The following is a 17,332-nucleotide window of genomic DNA, read 5'->3' on the forward strand; positions in this document are numbered from 1 at the left end:
GTGTGCTCTTTATTTAACATATGGCACACCATGGCGGTAGTTAGGGAACTAGCATCAACATTTTTGTCGCTTGTTTGTTGCTTTGCAGGATCAGCGTAAGAATGTTTAACACTAATCCTGAAAACAAGGGGAGCCTCATTTTAACGCATGATAAAATAACTGATAAAAATGACACTAAGAAATATTTTAGATTTCTTTATGACATTTTTTTGCCCCCCCACCCAACAGGGGAATGCCCCCTTTGCATACATTATGCCTGAAGCAGGCATAATGTGGCACAAGGGGTTGCAAAGTGGCGCAATGCATGCATTACGGCACTATGTAAATCTGGTGCGTGGAAAAAGCCACTTTAGTGCCACCTTAACGTAAAGTAAATGACGCTATGGCGGCGCTAGGGTAAGGTAATATGCCTCTTATTCAGAAAAACAAAAAAAGTGATGGATGGAACGCTTTAATTAATTTCAACTACTGGTAATCACAAGGGCCACAACTAAGTCAATTGTTTTTGCACACATCAAGAGACAAACAGTAGGTCATCAGGAAATGTACATTTAAACCATAAAACTAAATTAAATACATATTTGAAAATTTTTTGGTGGCGACTGAACTACATTCCACTTCCTCTGTGATATCCCTGAAATTAGACTCCGTTGTGGTAATGTTTTCTTTAAATGTATTACAAGAAGTTCCAGACCATCACTTTGGCATTCAGATGAACCAACGTGAGAGCACCACATGTTATGAAGGTCATTAGTGCCTGCAGATTTGCACCCTGCGTACTTTCTGACTGCAAAAACAAATTGTATGACAAGAGACTCACTGTTGTATTTCCAAACAATAATACCAGAGGAAAGATGGAAAAGTGAACAAGAAATATCTGATATTTTCATTTTTTGTGATATGTTATTGGGTTTCCAGTGCTGCTGAAGGTCCCAAGCACAGAGGGGTCCAACCACCTGCCTGGTACACCAGTACAGAGTCTGTTCAGTGTAATAGAACAGTATACTCTAGAGTTGTTCTTGTACAGTGTAGGAAGCTGGCCTGGTGTGTGATGGGTACCTATGGTACTTTCACCTTATACCAGTTCTAGGATTTCCCTATCAGTGAAACGTAGGCAGTCTCTAGAAGCCAGGCTCTCTAGAGGTAGCTGTGGATGAGCAGCCAAGGCGTATCTAGGAGACATGCAAGGCCCATGCAAAACCACTGTAGTCACACAGCACTTACACACATGAAAGTAAATACTCAGTGTTACAAAAATAAAGGTGCTTTATTTCAGTGACACAATTGCCAAAAAGTGCTAGAGAGGCAACCCTCCAATAGGAGGCACGTAACACACTAGATATGTGCACTAGTAATCAGAAATGGGCATAAAAAGCAATAGAAAACAGTGCAATAGAAAATAAATAAAGGTGACTCTAGGGTGAGCCCAAACCATATACTAAAAACATGGAATGCGAATCCAGGTAAGTGGAATCTGTAGAGGGGAGCTGGGGAAACAAGGAAACTCCAAATGTAGGTACCACGGTGCCCCCCAGCGACCAGGAAGAAAGGAGTAAGTTACTGGAATTTCCCCAAACCACCAGAAAATACAAAAAGGAAGAAAATGCAACACCCAGACAAGACTGCAAGAAATCTGCAGTAGATTCCTGAAGAGAAAGACCTGTGGAAGAAGGGGACCAAGTCCAGAAGTCACAGAAGTGTCCGATGGGGGCAGGAGCCACTACCCACCTGCCTGTGGTTGCAGAAGTTGGTCGACAGTAGAATGAAGATGGTCAGCAATGCAGCCTTGTAGTTGGTGAAGAGTTCCTGGAGGATGAAATAGAAATCCCACGCCGGATGGAAGATTGCAGTCGGTCAGTGGCATGGAAAAGCCACCAACAAGCCTTGGCAAAGGCAGAAGTCGCGATGAAGTAAAAGTGAAGCTGCCGGGGACCAGCAAGGTCCAGGAGGACTCAACCCCCAGGGGGGAGTCTCAGAGGACCCTCCGCAAGACAGAGAGTCCAAGGAAGAAAAGGCAGCCCCCACTGGAGACTCAATGGAAGAGGACCCAGGAGTCACAGAGGAGCCCACAAAGCACAACTGAAGAAGGGTCCTACACCACAGGAGAAACACGTAGAGGGCTGTGTGTCGCAGTGAAGAGTGCTGGGGGCTTGGGCTAAACGGAGCCTGAAGATCCCTTGGAGGAGATGCCAACAAGCCTTGGCAGCGACAAGAGACACTGTGCACCGGGGTGCTGCCCTGCATGGGAAAGTAAGGGCTTACCTCCTCCAAAGATCATCAGCTGGTAGAGAGGACCATGGGAACAATTCCAGACCACGCCCCATGATGCAGGATCCACGCACCTCAGGATGAGAGGAGATCAATGCAGACGGTTGTCGTTGCAGTTGGTGCCTGCGGATGCAGGGGAGTGACTCCTTCACTCCAAGGGAGATTCCTTCTCCCTTCTCCTGCAGGCTGAAGACTTGCATGAGAAGGGAGATGTTGCAGAAGCTGGGAGGAGCCGTGGAAACAATGTTGTGAGCAGAGTCTGTGTCGTAGATGCAGATTGTCGTTTCCTGGATGGTCCAGTCGCAGTTCCAGTGGCAGAAGTCGAAATAGGGTTTGCAGAGGAGTCCTTCTGGAATCTTGCAAGCCAAATCTGAGGACCCACCCAAAAGGGAGACCCTAAATAGCCCTGGAAGAGGGATTGGTCATCTAGCCAGGTGACCACCTACCAGGAGGGGGCCCTGACGTCACTTGCCTGACCTGGCCACTCAGATGCTCCCAAAGGACTCTGCCAACCTTAGATTCAAGATGGCAGAATCAAGGGACCCTCTGGAGGCGCTCTTGGTACCACCCCTGGGGTGGTGATGGACAAGGGAGTGGTCACTCCCCTTTCCATTGTCCAGTTTTGTGCCAGAGCAGGGACTGGAGGTCCCTGAACCAGTGCAGACTGGTTTATGCAAGGAGGGCACCAAATGTGCCAAGTCATTTAACACCTATTTCCAAAGGGAGAGTGGGGTTACCCCCCTTTCCCAAAGGAAATCCTTTGTTGTGCCTTCCTAGGCTAGAGCTGTTCACGCAGCAGGAGAGCAGAAACCTGTCTGAGGGGTGGCAGCAGCTTGGGCTGCCCAGAAGACCCCAAAAGGCTGGTAGAAGCAATGCTGGAGGTGCTCTAAAGAGCCCCCAGAGTCCATGGAATCATACTTCCAATACTGGCAACAGAATTGGAGTATCATTCTGACATGTTTGTTACCAAACATGCCTAGGTTCGGAGTTACCATTATGTAGCTGGACATAGGTATGTCCAGTACACATGTAAAATGGCATCACCCCACTCATGAAGTCCATGAAAATGGAGCTGGAGTTCATGGGGGCACCTCTCCTTATGCATGGGTGCCCTCGCACACAGATACCTCACCCTGCCCTCTGGGCTAGGAGGGCCTACCATAGGAGTGACTTACAGTGACCTGGTGCAATGACCCGTAGTGAAAAGGGTGCATGGACCCTTTCAGGCAGGCTGCAATGGCAGGCCATTTTGTATGGGCTTCCATGGGTGGCATGATACATGCTGCAGCCCATGGGGAACCCCTGGTGGCCCAATGCCCTGGGTACCTATGTACCATATACTAGGGACTTACATAGGGGCACCAGTATGCCAAATGTGAGGTGTGTGTGGTTCAAGTAACCAAATTTAAAGGAAGCGAGCATAGCCAATGGGGTCCTGGTTAGCAGGATCCCAGTGAACACAGTCAAAACTTACTGACAACAGGCAAAAAGTGGGGGTAACCATGCCAGAAAGAGGGTACTTTCCTACATACAGTTCAAAATATCCTAATTTTCTTATGTTTTTCCTTCCTTTTCAGACTCTTTGCCAGCAGCAGTTAGACCAGGTCTTGGAGCGCATCTCCAGCATGCACCTCCCGGATGAACGAGGTCCCGTGCCTCTGGAACACCTGTATCTGCTGCATATCCCCAACTGCGACAGGAACGGACTCTTCAATCTCAAACAGGTGAGTGCATGCTTCGGTCACAGCCGCCGGGTCTATGGGGGCCATTGCAGTAGTGTCTCACCGGTGCCATCAATGTGGATCCGTGTGAAAATAAAGAAACACCTTACACCAATCCTATTATACCACATTTTAAATTCTTTTTATTAACTTTTCCATTTTATGGTGAAACAAAACTTAAAATATACAAAAGAAAACAAACTTCAATGGGACAACCATATATAGTGAAGCAGATGAAATTGGATGGAAAACCTGGTGACAATGAATGAAAATGAACAATCTGCCGGAGAAAGACTTAAAATCATTGTCATGAACGAGCAGATAAGGCAATGATTAAATATTTCGTAAACCATTGCACCACATTTTAGATAGTTTTACAACAAGCTCCTTTTGTTTCATGAGATTGACCCAATCTCATCAAGGCTACTTCTCATCTATGCCTCCCTTCCACAAAAATTCTTGCTTATAGTTTTGTGGTATGACTTGCAAGTGATGGGTTTCTTGCCATCTTAGAGTAAATGCCACAGACTGATTTTGGGATGTGGTGTACAGCCAGATGCTAATATGTGATTTCTAGGTACAAACGATTTCACAAAGACTCAGTTGCATCCAGTGCTTAGCGTTAAAAGTTGAACAAAGATCCTTTTAAGGTAATCTAACTCCATAAACTGCAATGAGGTGTGTGATCTTCCCGATGCCACAACAGTAGCAACACTTTCCAGATAAGTAGGTTTATGCGACATCAGCAAAGACTTTGGGGTCATATTCTGGTCTAAATACTCCAAAAATGCTTTGAGACTTTTTCGTTGACTGAACTCTGTGGCTCATCTGTGGTGTGGATGCTCCACAGTTGGACTAGCTGCCTTAATACAGAGGATTAATGCCACGTAGGTGCACTAGTTTGTTCAAAGGAGTGGCTCAAGGCTAAGGAAGTGCACTGGTTAAGTCAATGGTAGGCTGGGAGGCTCAAAGGAGTTGCTTGATGGCTCAGCAGATAGACTGGTAAGGTCAGTATAGATGCCTGGTGGCTCCACTGGTGGACTGGAAGGCTCACTAGAGATGCTTTGGGGCTCTGCAGATAGGCTGGTAGGCTCACTGGGGATGCTTGATGGCTCCACAGGTAGGCTAGTAGGCTCACTAGAGATGCTTTGGGGCTCTGCGGGTAGGCTGGTAGGCTCACTGGGGATGCTTGATGGCTCCACAGGTAGGCTAGTAGGCTCACTAGGGATGCTTTGGGGCTCTGCGGGTAGGCTGGTAGGCTCACTGGGGATGCTTGATGGCTCCACAGGTAGGCTAGTAGGCTCACTAGAGATGCTTTGGGGCTCTGCGGGTAGGCTGGTAGGCTCACTGGGGATGCTTGATGGCTCCACAGGTAGGCTAGTAGGCTCACTAGGGATGCTTTGGGGCTCTGCGGGTAGGCTGGTAGGCTCACTGGGGATGCTTGATGGCTCCACAGGTAGGCTAGTAGGCTCACTAGAGATGCTTTGGGGCTCTGCGGGTAGGCTGGTAGGCTCACTGGGGATGCTTGATGGCTCCACAGGTAGGCTAGTAGGCTCACTAGAGATGCTTTGGGGCTCTGCGGGTAGGCTGGTAGGCTCACTGGGGATGCTTGATGGCTCCACAGGTAGGCTAGTAGGCTCACTAGAGATGCTTTGGGGCTCTGCGGGTAGGCTGGTAGGCTCACTGGGGATGCTTGATGGCTCCACAGGTAGGCTAGTAGGCTCACTAGAGATGCTTTGGGGCTCTGCGGGTAGGCTGGTAGGCTCACTGGGGATGCTTGATGGCTCCACAGGTAGGCTAGTAGGCTCACTAGAGATGCTTTGGGGCTCTGCGGGTAGGCTGGTAGGCTCACTGGGGATGCTTGATGGCTCCGCAGGTAGGCTAGTAGGCTCACTAGAGATGCTTTGGGGCTCTGCGGGTAGGCTGGTAGGCTCACTGGGGATGCTTGATGGCTCCGCAGGTAGGCTAGTAGGCTCACTAGAGATGCTTTGGGGCTCTGCGGGTAGGCTGGTAGGCTCACTGGAGATGCTTCGGGGCTCTGCAGGTAGGCTAGTAGGCTCACTAGAGATGCTTTGGGGCTCTGCGGGTAGACTGGTAGGGTCACCGGCAATGCTTCATAGCTCCAAAGATGAATCCACAGGTAGACTGGTAGGGTCTCTGGAGGTGCTTGATGTATGAGCTTTACTTTGCAAAAATCGACATCACTAGCATTAGTGCAGCTGGTGTGATGGCACTGGGGGCAGAGTTATGAGGGGCCACAGCACTCTAATTGTGATTAACTACTATGAAAAAGAGGAAGGCTGGCTCATTTTCAAGCTAACATTAGAGTCCAGGACACCTTTTCTGCACAGGTTACAGAGCCAAAGCAATGGTGGAAGAAGGGGGGAAGTTTGATGTCTGGGACGTTTTATTTTTTTACACAAAGTAGCAGACAGCCTGCACTGGACTTTAAGCTTTGGAGAGATGACCCAGTAAACTGGGCAGAGGACAAGCCTGTTTTGCATGGCTGTAGGTATCATTAGTGCTGCAGGTGCAGTGGTACCGGGGCTCAGGGGTGTGAGGGGCAAACTAAACCACAATTATGGCTGTTTTACTATCCTTTCTTGTTTATGTTAGGGCCCGGTGCACTAATGCTGTCCTAGTGTTGCTTCGAGCCTCAGAGAAATGGCCCAAGAGAGGCAGAACATTTAAGCAGTGGAGACACCTTAGTTTAGGCCTCAGAGACATTGCAGGGAGGAGAATGGGTTAAGATGGGGCCCATGTTTCAACAAAGGGCAGAGGAGACGGCCAGCTCTGAAAGGCTGCAGCCATCATTGGCGCAGCAGGTGCAGTGGCACTGGGGCCCAGAGGTGTGAGGGCCACACTGCATCACAATTATGACTGTCACTAGGGGCATGGGGCTCATTTTCCTTCCTAGTGTTAGGGCCAAGGGCACCCTTGCTGAAAAGAGGGGGCAACATATTGGTGCTCATGTTATTTTCAAAGGAATAGAGACACTGTTTCAAAATTCAAGGGTGAAATAGGCTGAGGAGTCAGCCTGCAACTGAGGGCTGCAGCTGTCATTCATGAAGCAGGTGTTGCATCGGGCGCAGGAGAGTGAGGGATTCACAATCCCTCAATTCTGGACAGCAATGTTTTGGACAATTTCTGTTTTTGTTTGATGCATTTACTCTTTTATAAGTTTCACATTTCGTACAGATTATGAGCTGCAGAAAAAGCACCACAAAATGAAATCATAAGCCACACTCCATGGGCACAGCCCTGCTCCTCCAGCTGCACTAGTCCTTGCAATACAGGTTTGGGGGAGGCCCTAACTTCAAAACATTTTGCTTAGAGGGGCTCAGAGCAAAACGATTTGGTTTAAGGTGAGGGTCGAGCTTTAAAGTAGGTTTGGGCTTACATTCGAGGCTAGTGCAATGTTAGGTTTTGGGGTTTAGATGTAAGCTACAGTTTTGTACACTTAACCATATTCCCTGTGGTGGTATTTTCAGCAGTAATATTTTTAGGAATGGTAGTTTCAACCTACTGGATTCTTTGCAGTCTCATCTCAAAGTATATGTCCTCTGTGCAATGACACACAACTGTGGCATTGAACCTACTGGCATGGCATCCTGTGACAGCTGCATCAATAAACAACCACACAGCTCTCTGACAGCCTAAAATCTGGTGTCTCCAAATGACTGTCAGGCTTCCTTTCATTCCTGTGTTGTAGCATCTTCTAAGATCGGTTTCCCTGCAGATCCAGACAGGAAACCCCTTCCCTCCCTGACTCTGCAGGGCATACCTTCATTTGTTAGTATTATTGTTACAGCGAGGAAAGAATGCAAGAAAGGCTGTCTTATCAGGATGGAAACGCAAAAGTGAATTTATTTTCCTTGAGTGGGTGAGGTGGGAGAGCGAGAACTGCATTCTGGCGCATGGGTGGGAAATTGTCAACGCAGCATGTCGCGTGCAGCCCGCATGAAAGCGGATAGTCATCCCTTGTATGTCCTGGGCTCCTTCCATCTGTAATGATAATATTATCTAGAAGCAAAAGAATGCAGGCCAAAGGGGAATGCCATTCCAGTACAGTTTAGATGCGTTTGGAAAAATGATGAATAGTTCTATTTTTAGGTGGAAAACCTGAAGTGCTTTTTATACAGCTGTAAGGCTCAGAGCAAGAGATTTTGCTGCCATGGTCGAAAATATACCTAAATAATTTACATACCTATAAATCAATTAAACAATTGACATAATTAATTACAATTTAAATAAATATCTTAAAAGTTAATTAAACAAAAAAATGATAGTTTAAATACCCTCCTAGCCTACCCCTTTACAAGCCATAGAAACCCCGTACTAAATTATAAATAATTAAACTAGCTATACAAAAATAAAATTATACATTAAAATCAAAAATACACATATGATTAAAATTGCAATTAGTTAATGAACACCATTAATTGTCAGTTAACTACGTAATAAACATTACAAAATAATTTAAAATAAATAAACAATAATTTATCATTTCAATAACTTTCCACCCTATTCGCTCACAAACCCAATAACCAGCTACTAAATTATAAATGACTAAATAAATGTAAAAACAAGTTTCATTACACATTAAAAATTACAAACTATACTAAACAATTAAAACAATTACATTAATAATACGAACACTGTTTAATAAAATAACTAACATGTATTATATCAATTAAAATTATATTTAATACAACTATATTAAATTACATTATTTTATATACAATATTTTTAAAAGTGTTTCATATACATATAAAAAGGATATTCTTAACTTCTATATTCTATTTTACAATATTTTTGTATCAAATATATTTTTGATACAATATGCATGCAACTATTTTTGAATGGTTGCTAGTGGGAATGGAGTAAGAGTGGTCCCTAAATAGGTGACCCCTTCAACTCTAAACAAAGTGGAAAACTGAGAGAAAGACAGAAGGAAAATCCAATATGTTTGTAGATACCCTTCAGCAAATGAAAAACAAGGGTTTGAAGGGAAATAGCTGTAAAGTCTGTAGCCAATTCCAAGAGGGAGAGTTAAAGACCCCTGCACCTAAATCTGTTCAGTTTTCCTATAAAACAGGTTCACATCTCCCACTTGGTTTGTGAACTTGCAGCAACTTTGCTGTGCTGGAGGAGACGTATTAGGCGACTTATTAGGTCATTTTAATTGGTATGTTTTCCCCACCTTTCAGTGTCACAATTCAACTACAAAAACTACATATGAACGGCAGATAGGTCTGGTCCTTCGTACAGAATGGATGGACAGATGAGCGCTGTAACTGAGTCACTTGAGTGAGTGCTGCTTAAGAGGGTGAATGAACTCTGTGTTGTGCCTTCTGGTCCCCTTAGAACATAGAATTACACTTGAGGAATAAATGTAGACATCCCCTAGCAAAAGAAGGGTGGCTAAATGAATGTATGGGCATGGCTTGGGTGCCAAATGTGCCAATGTGATTGGCCAGTTGGATAGGTGGGTGTGGCTGAAGTCTAACGCGGTCTGATGTTCTGGAAAGTTTGTGAGCCTGGAAGGGGAATTGGAGAGAGGAGGAAAGAGACCAAAGTTCTGCAGTACTTGAGTTGCACCACCAGGGAAAGGCCGTACCTTGGAAGGGCCCTCCCACAACTTAAATAGGTAGCGCAGTTCCTGGATAGGGGACCAATAAAAGAAACACTCAGGGTGTCAGAGGTACACACTATTTCCCCCCTCTCCCCGACATATGTCATGAACACAAACAAAAATGGCAGAATATAGGTTTACAATAATTAGACTTAGTTGCAATAGTTGAATCACTCACAAAGTCCCACAGGCCGTTAAGCCACTCAAATAAAGTGGCAGTCACTTTAATTGAGTCCCATAAGGAATCACTGACGAATGGTCCATAACATGCAACATGTCACATGCGATTGCGACTGGAAGAAATGTTTTTATTCATACCATCACATGCACCCAAATAAAAAGGTTCATGTCTTGCACTGGGTGCCATTCCTAACCTGCTTGATTTCTTGATTCTCAGGGCTACACAAAAAATCAATCTGCCACCGCATCTGAAACATGCATCCAGTATCTCCTACGGGCGGGACCCGCAGATAGGTGGTGTGGCACCACAGGGCCTGGCACACACATGTTGACTCACTAATAATGTTGCAGGAGAAAGAGAGAAAATAAACAAGGCGATCTCCTTTTGACTCGAAGGCCACCGCAGCCTGCACCACCCATTGCCCCTGCCAGCGCTGACAGTGACAGTACCAGCCTAACGCTCCCACAAGTGAGGCAACGCAGCCTCTTTCAGGCCACACAAAGCTATTGGAGTGAGAGGCTGGTGGTATTCAATTTTAGTCTGCATTGACTTAATAGACATGGTTCTTGTGCTCAACTCAAAATTAAGCAGACAGCACCACCATGTGGTGGACTGTCACTAGAGCCGGTGCTGACAATTAAGTGCTGGTGCTGAGCACCGGAACCTACCTCCACAAATTAAGCACTGCCTTAATTCAACTATTTTTGTTTATGTTTTTGATAGAGAGGGCCAGTAAGCTTGCTCCTCTATCACTCAAAGGAAGAGAGTGGCCTTTAACTCATCAGACTTGGGCCATTGATCGTAGAAGAGGACATCAAGGCCATAATAATGATTGACCCTAATTGCAATTTATGCTGTGATTCTTGTTACTGCACACATCACAATTATGAGCTGAGAATTAAGCATTGCACGCCCTACATTTTTCCCAAGAAAATTGTGGCACATCCAATGTATTAACGGCCGGTAAAAAATGAGGCATGGATTTTGGTGGGGTAAACACCAGATCTGTATGTTATGCCCTTCTTTGAGGGCAGTAATTATAAATGGGTGCTATTTATCATACCTGATAAACTTCAGTCCATGATGTCAGAGAATATCAGGTGTGATAAATAGTGCAACGTTTTCTGCCCTCAACTTGATGGTTGCCAGAGTGGGTACGTATGGCTCAGAACACTGTGGTGGATCTTGGTACTGTTCTGTCCAGTATGTAACTCTTAAGTGGGTGCTGATCCTAGCCGTGACAGTCACCCACCCTGTGTGCATAGATGAGATCATGGTGATGCTGTTTGCGTAGCCCATCTTTGGTAAAGTTTCCCTCAGTGTAGACACATAGGGCCTAATTCACAAAGGTAAGCTTGGACTTTAGTCTAAGTATAATAGTCTTGGACATTCACAAAGATAGTCTCCTCACTCAGGGTGGAGTTTCCTCACTGGGAGCAGAGTCTCCATCCAAGGGGCAGAGACTCGCAACTTTACCTTTGTTAATACCCAAATGTAGTAAAAGTAGACTAAAGTCTATGTTTACCTTTGTGAATTGGGCCCATAGACTTTTCACTTTCCAGTCATCACAATGCCCAACCTGGGGAAGGCGTGGGAACCAGGAGATATGTTAGCCAGCGGAGCCTGGCATGAGCAGGTGCACAGAGAGTATACGTCTCTTGTGTGATGCGTAGGAATATAGCTAAATTGGGATTCCCAGCTGATTAAGTGTTCAGATCACTACTCCAACCTCCCTTGGGCAAAGATCACTCATGACTATTGCAGTGGAAATGCAACCCGCATCCAAATAAAAAGGTTTGTTGAGGAGCTCCCTGCATTGTACCCATTTTCAGGTGTGGAAAGGCCACTTCTGGTCTACACTGCTGTTCACACATCCATCAGTTCTTCTGATATGCAGGAAACCGCACCCTATCCTGTGACCCTCAAGCGCTTATAAAAATCTTGCAGATTGATTAACTCCAAAAAAGATTTTAGGAACATATCATTCCACACCCTAACTCAATTAAAATAAAAGCCACTTTTCTAGAAAGAGAGATCTGCTTTGGTAAGTGGAATTATAATTAAGAGGCTTAGCAGACAAGGATAAACCTAACCACAGTCGCTATAGAGGATCATATGCAACAACAAGAGGTGCACGGCAGCTGCCAGGGCTGGAATCCTCCTGGGATGGCCACACCTTGCATCCTTTCCTTCTGCCTGATTTCTGCTGTGGAATCCCCCCTTGAGGTCATTGAATGACTTGCAAGAGTGAAATCTGCCCTTGAGACAGGGTCTGGCACACACCCACCCTTGTGCTGCCAGGAAGGAGATCCTCGCACCTTGATGACTACTGAGTGGTGGCAAGATGGGACCTGAGGAAATACCTGCAGTGCACTGAGCCTGGCCTGGGGCCATTGGAACAGAGCTCCAACAGCGCGTTGATGATGCTATCGCTGGTGGGCAAGGAAGCAGATTGGCAGCTGCAACCCTTTCAGTTTCTACAGAGGTTGGAAATGCTAATTGCAAGTGCCCCCTAGGCAACTGGTAAACAGACTTCAGTTGAGCCACAACTGAGTGTGCAACTTGTTGCATCTTTTCACTAGTCTGGTCAGATCCTTGGATCAGATGTTTAAAATGGCTTACACCAAGTTATGGTTTTCAAACAGGTTCTGGATTTCAGATCCAAATGACATTGTCAAAAATATGCCGATTTTAGAACCCAGATATTGTGCTGGGCTCTTCGAATCATCTTCCCTTGATAAAACCTTTCTCTTGGATTGGTCTAATATTCCCAAAGTGCAGAGTGATCATAAAGTAGAGAACAGCTGCTCGTTCTTGGTCTTTGTGAATAATATTTTTCTTGAACTTGTCAGGTAGTACTTTTTTTCAAAAGAATAAAATGTACTTATAGAGTGCAAACAATGACTTCAATTAAGTATCCCAGTGCTATTGGGATCAGGGCCGCGAGGTCTCTACATAAAAACGGGATGGCTACAGATAGATCTGATTGTGGACAGTGCATTGATCCTTACTTTTGCTTACAGAAGGAGAAAGATCTGCCGGGGACCCTAGGACATTAAATGCAGGGAGCGCAAGAAGGCTGGATCATGCTGGAACACGTTCCTAATAAATTGACTTCTGATAACACTAGGGCCATCGTTGGCCAGAGCCTTATGAGATATGCACAGAGATTTAAAGAGAATGTGCTCTTGTGTGGGAAACCATTGCAAGGCTGGTAGAAGATTGAGGAAGTGAACAAGATGTGAGCCTGCCCAGGAAGGACTAAGACTGGCCAAGCTGCCATGTTCTGAAGAAGTTGAAGACATTCCAGCATATATTTCTGTAATTCAACATAGGTAGCATATCTGTAGTGCACTTTGGATGAAAGATTAAAGAAATGCTTGAACAATTGTATTACAACAGAGTTGGAAGGAACATTAGGTCTCTGCAAAGCGTTCTGGATAATAAGAATAGCGATTCAGAGAGCTTAGTTATCCAGGAAGAGAAACATAGAAAAATGTGATGGCGGAGGGAGGTGCATTTCCAAATCAGGGCGACCACTAAGAACCATACCAGATCCAATTGGAATAATAACCACCAAAGATTAATATCTCTGAATTCTCCCTTAATTAAATTCAAGTAGTTGGAATTCATACAGGGACCAACATCTTGTAAGCAGGCTTTAGAAGCTTTTTTGAATAGAAGCCATATCTAATTGTGAAAGTTTATCGACAAGTGTGTGTCGTCAGCATAAGTGAAACAGGTGAGTCCATGATCTTTAACTAAATGACCAAGTAGGGTCAAATATAGATGGAAAAGTGTGGACTAAGGACCGAGCCCTGTAGACTCCTCTATCCAGAGGGCAAAAAGCTGAGTGGAATGGAGTGAGGTGAACTGCTTGCTGTCTGTGAGAGAGAGAGAGAAGGTCTGCCATGCATGGGCACTGTGCCTCACCCCTATCCCTCAAGGGATAGGAGGAGGATGGGATGAGAGACCGTGTCAAACACTGCTGATAGCACTAATAGAATCAAGGTGTCAAAGTCACCTTAGTCTACAGCAAGGTGCAGATCTTCAGGTACAGCACCTAAGACTGACGCAGTGCCATGACCTTCACATGAACCAGCTTGCTGAAAGCCCAGAGCATTATGAGATAGATGGTTGTTGAACAAATAATACGTGATTTTAGCCACAAAGAGTAGAAGAGACATTCTTAGAGGCATAGTTGGCCAAAGCAGTAGGATCTGCTGAAATCTGTTTGCAGGGGAGAGTCATGATAGTCTTCTTCGAGGCAAGAGGAACAGAGCCTGAGGTTAACCAGTTTGCAGATGGTTATTGAAGGCACCACAGTATGGTGTGCTGTATGTCTGAAAATGTTTGCCGGTCAAGGATCCTGCCGGAAGGTGTCTGAAGTAATAGAGAGCAATTTGGCTGCAGCAAGGTTGACCAGAACATGGTTGAATTTATTTAGCATTCCAAATGGATCCGCCTTTGAGGTCACTGGGAGAATGGAGCTGGTCTGAATTTAAGAAAAGTAGTCCTTGGGGTGAAGTATTCAGAAAGAATATGCCAAAGATCTTGTGAAGCCATAATCTGAGAAGAAGGGAAGGTTGGCGCTGCGTGTTAAGACACTAATTTAAATGCTTCCTTCATAGAGCTGGTGACACCCTGGAAAATATACAAAAGGCATTGGCCAGGCTCATCACTTGTAGGATGATTGCCTCTGTGATATGTCTTCTTGTACTCTGATCTGTCAGCTGGGCTACAAGATTTTCCCCATTTAGCTAGCTTCTTTCGGGTCAATGGATTTTGGCAGACTTATCAAGAGTCTTGACGTTAAGACTCGCACACCTTTACAAGATGGCAGTCAGGTTGCCACAGGCGTGATAACCTTCACCTTTTATTGAAGGAAAATTCATTCCTTTCTTCGCTTTTTCCTTAGCCGACAGTCACCCTTTGGCCATCGTAGGCTTGGTGTTGGACTACTTTAACAGTTTTCATCTAGGCATCGAATAGATTTTGATTATTACTCACCTGTCGATGCAAAGTCAAGTGGGTAATATGGTTACATCCACTCCCGGGTTGTGACATGTGCCCCCTATTCTCAAATATTTGCACTGGCCTCCTGTCCAAACCTGCATATGTGCCAAAGTGCTGTCTGGTTCATCACTGTCTTTAAGGGTCAGTTCCTAAATGCATTATTGTGTAACTGAAGCAATACCTGCCGAGCAGAGCTTTGAGATTTTCCTCTCCAATTCTCCTTCACATTCTCATTACCCACGAGGCCCACATTGGAGACTGAACCCTCTCCTTTGTGGAGCCTCGGCTATGGAACAAACTACCAACTCAACTTAGAAACACTCCTTCCCAGCTATGCTTTTGGAATCTGTTCAAAAGTTTTTTTTCTGCCATGACATTTCTTAACTTCCTCTTCTCTGTCTCGTAAATGACATAAGTGGCGAAAGCCCCGTGGTTGATAGTGCACTCTCATAACTCTCCAATAACATAACATAACTTGTGCGCAGCTTGCTTGTGGATTTTCATAGTACACATTTCAGCCTCTCCTTCTCTGTGCACTTGGGTGAATGTATTGCTTGTGAAAGGTGCTGGTTTAGCTGGGGAAATGCTGTGTCCCCAGGGAACTCTGCTTCCCAGGATATTGCACATTTGTGATCCTTTCCTGGGCACATGGTGGACGGCTACATGGCTTGTTTCCAGTTAAGGTGGTTTGGCCATGCTAGAAAGCTGAAGCGCTGCCCTGTGATCTATGGATGCAATGTTTCAGAAACTTAGAGCTGTGAAAATGCACAAAACACATAAGTATTATGTTTTGTGTGTATCAAATGCAATATTACTCCCAGTAGGGGAAGAAGACAAGGTGGAACCCCTAACGGTGGCCGAACATGATGCAGTTCTGCTCCGAGGCGAAGAATACTTCGATTTCTAGGACGTGGGCTCCAGAAATTGGCATTTTCCACAATAGTTCAAGTTTCTAAACCTCTCTTCTTGCCTGGGGCTCCGCCCTCCTCAGGCGTCTGAGCGAGCAGACTGAAGGCTAATCTAACTTTGACCTCAGTTGAGATGCTGACAAGGATTGTAACTTTTGCCAAGGTTGATAAGGGTGATGAAAACATCAGGCCACTTAAAGCAGAGGTCACAGCTCAATTTACGCAGGAGAAATGATTATGTCTCACCTATGTATAATTTAGGCCCGTGACTTAGAGGTCAAAAGGTCTTCCATCTGTCATTCTAAACTGTGGATCCTTCTAGTCACCTCCAGATGGACTAAAAGCCATTTGCACAGTACAGAATGTCATTTAGTTAGTCGAACTTTCTTCCACGGAGTTGTAGAAAAACAACTAGTTAATGCCACGCAGGACCCTAGACCCCAGCCAGGAATGCGATAAGAGAATACCTACAGACTAAACAAGTCATAAACACCTTCCAGAGCTCAAGATCACAGCTCCACCTCCTTTCAAATAATAGTGAAGCATCCCATAGCCCGGGGTGGATTGAAAACAAGTCTTTCTCTTTTCAAACCCTGCAAATACAGAAATACTCAATTAAACATAAATCCGGTGATCCAGACCGCTCCTCTTTCAAATAGTGCATCACCAATTACATTTTTCCAGTGATTGTGGACTTTTTATTTTTAATTCACATCCTTAATTTAAATTCTAAACAATTACTCAGCACTCTGTATTTTTTAATTCACACCCTCAGTTTAAATTCTAAACTATGACTCTGCACTTTTTTTAATGCACATCCTTAATTTAAATTCTAAACAATGAATGAGCACTTTTTTGTTTTTGATACACTTTTGGATTTTTTTCAAATCCTCCTTCTGAATTACTTGAGACAGTGGTTCTTAACCTGTGGTCTAGGGACCCCTAGGAATCCGCAACGCCTGGTCAGTGGATCTGCGATGGCTTAGAAAATTGAATAATGGTTACAGATTAATAAAGTGTATGTAACTAAGCCAAATGAGAATTTGAAAAATGTAAAACGTTCTATAAATTTGAAGGTATTAAGAAATTAAGGGCCAGATGTACCAAATGGTTTTACCCATTCTGTGTCTATGGGAAAATGTGTTTGTACATATGGCCCTAAGATTGATTTGTAGGAGCAGTGTGAATGCATCAAACAGTATATAATATGGAGGATGAGTGGACACAATTGAATTTAGAAAAGCTCTAACTTTACCATTAAAATTAAAAATGTTGAGGATTTTTATATTGGTGTGTAAATCACAGGATTCTAGTAATGATTTAAGGGAGGGAGGGTTGTCCACAGAAGTCAAACGGCTAAGAACCGCTAACTTTAGATATTGATGGGGCAAGTGTAAAATTCAAAGCAGAAATCTCTGAATTGCCTCAGTTGTCAATGTGTTTTTGAAATGTGAGCACTTTCACAACCCTGTGTCAGTGCCAGAGCCTTGAGACTGTGTGATGTACTAGGTCTGCATGTCACACTGAGCATCTGACATCCATAAGCATTTCTTTCCTTGGAGCAACTTTCACTTTCTTTTATTAATGAATTGTTTGTCCTATT

The 17,332-nt window shown here is 44.6% G+C and overlaps 1 protein-coding gene across 1 annotated transcript in view; it reads left to right on the forward strand.

Moving 5' to 3' along the window:
• The window catches only part of IGFBP2 (insulin like growth factor binding protein 2), a 207,662-nt gene that overhangs the window by 188,200 nt on the left and 2,130 nt on the right, over positions 1–17,332 (forward strand). Inside the window, exon 3 of the mRNA XM_069227061.1 lies at positions 3,846–3,992. Within this exon, the coding sequence (XP_069083162.1) occupies positions 3,846–3,992 (147 nt within the window). The remainder of the gene's footprint in view (positions 1–3,845; positions 3,993–17,332) is intronic.

This window comes from Pleurodeles waltl, chromosome 3_2 (genome assembly GCF_031143425.1).
Source record: "Pleurodeles waltl isolate 20211129_DDA chromosome 3_2, aPleWal1.hap1.20221129, whole genome shotgun sequence".
In the NCBI taxonomy this organism is placed as follows: Eukaryota; Metazoa; Chordata; class Amphibia; order Caudata; family Salamandridae; genus Pleurodeles; species Pleurodeles waltl.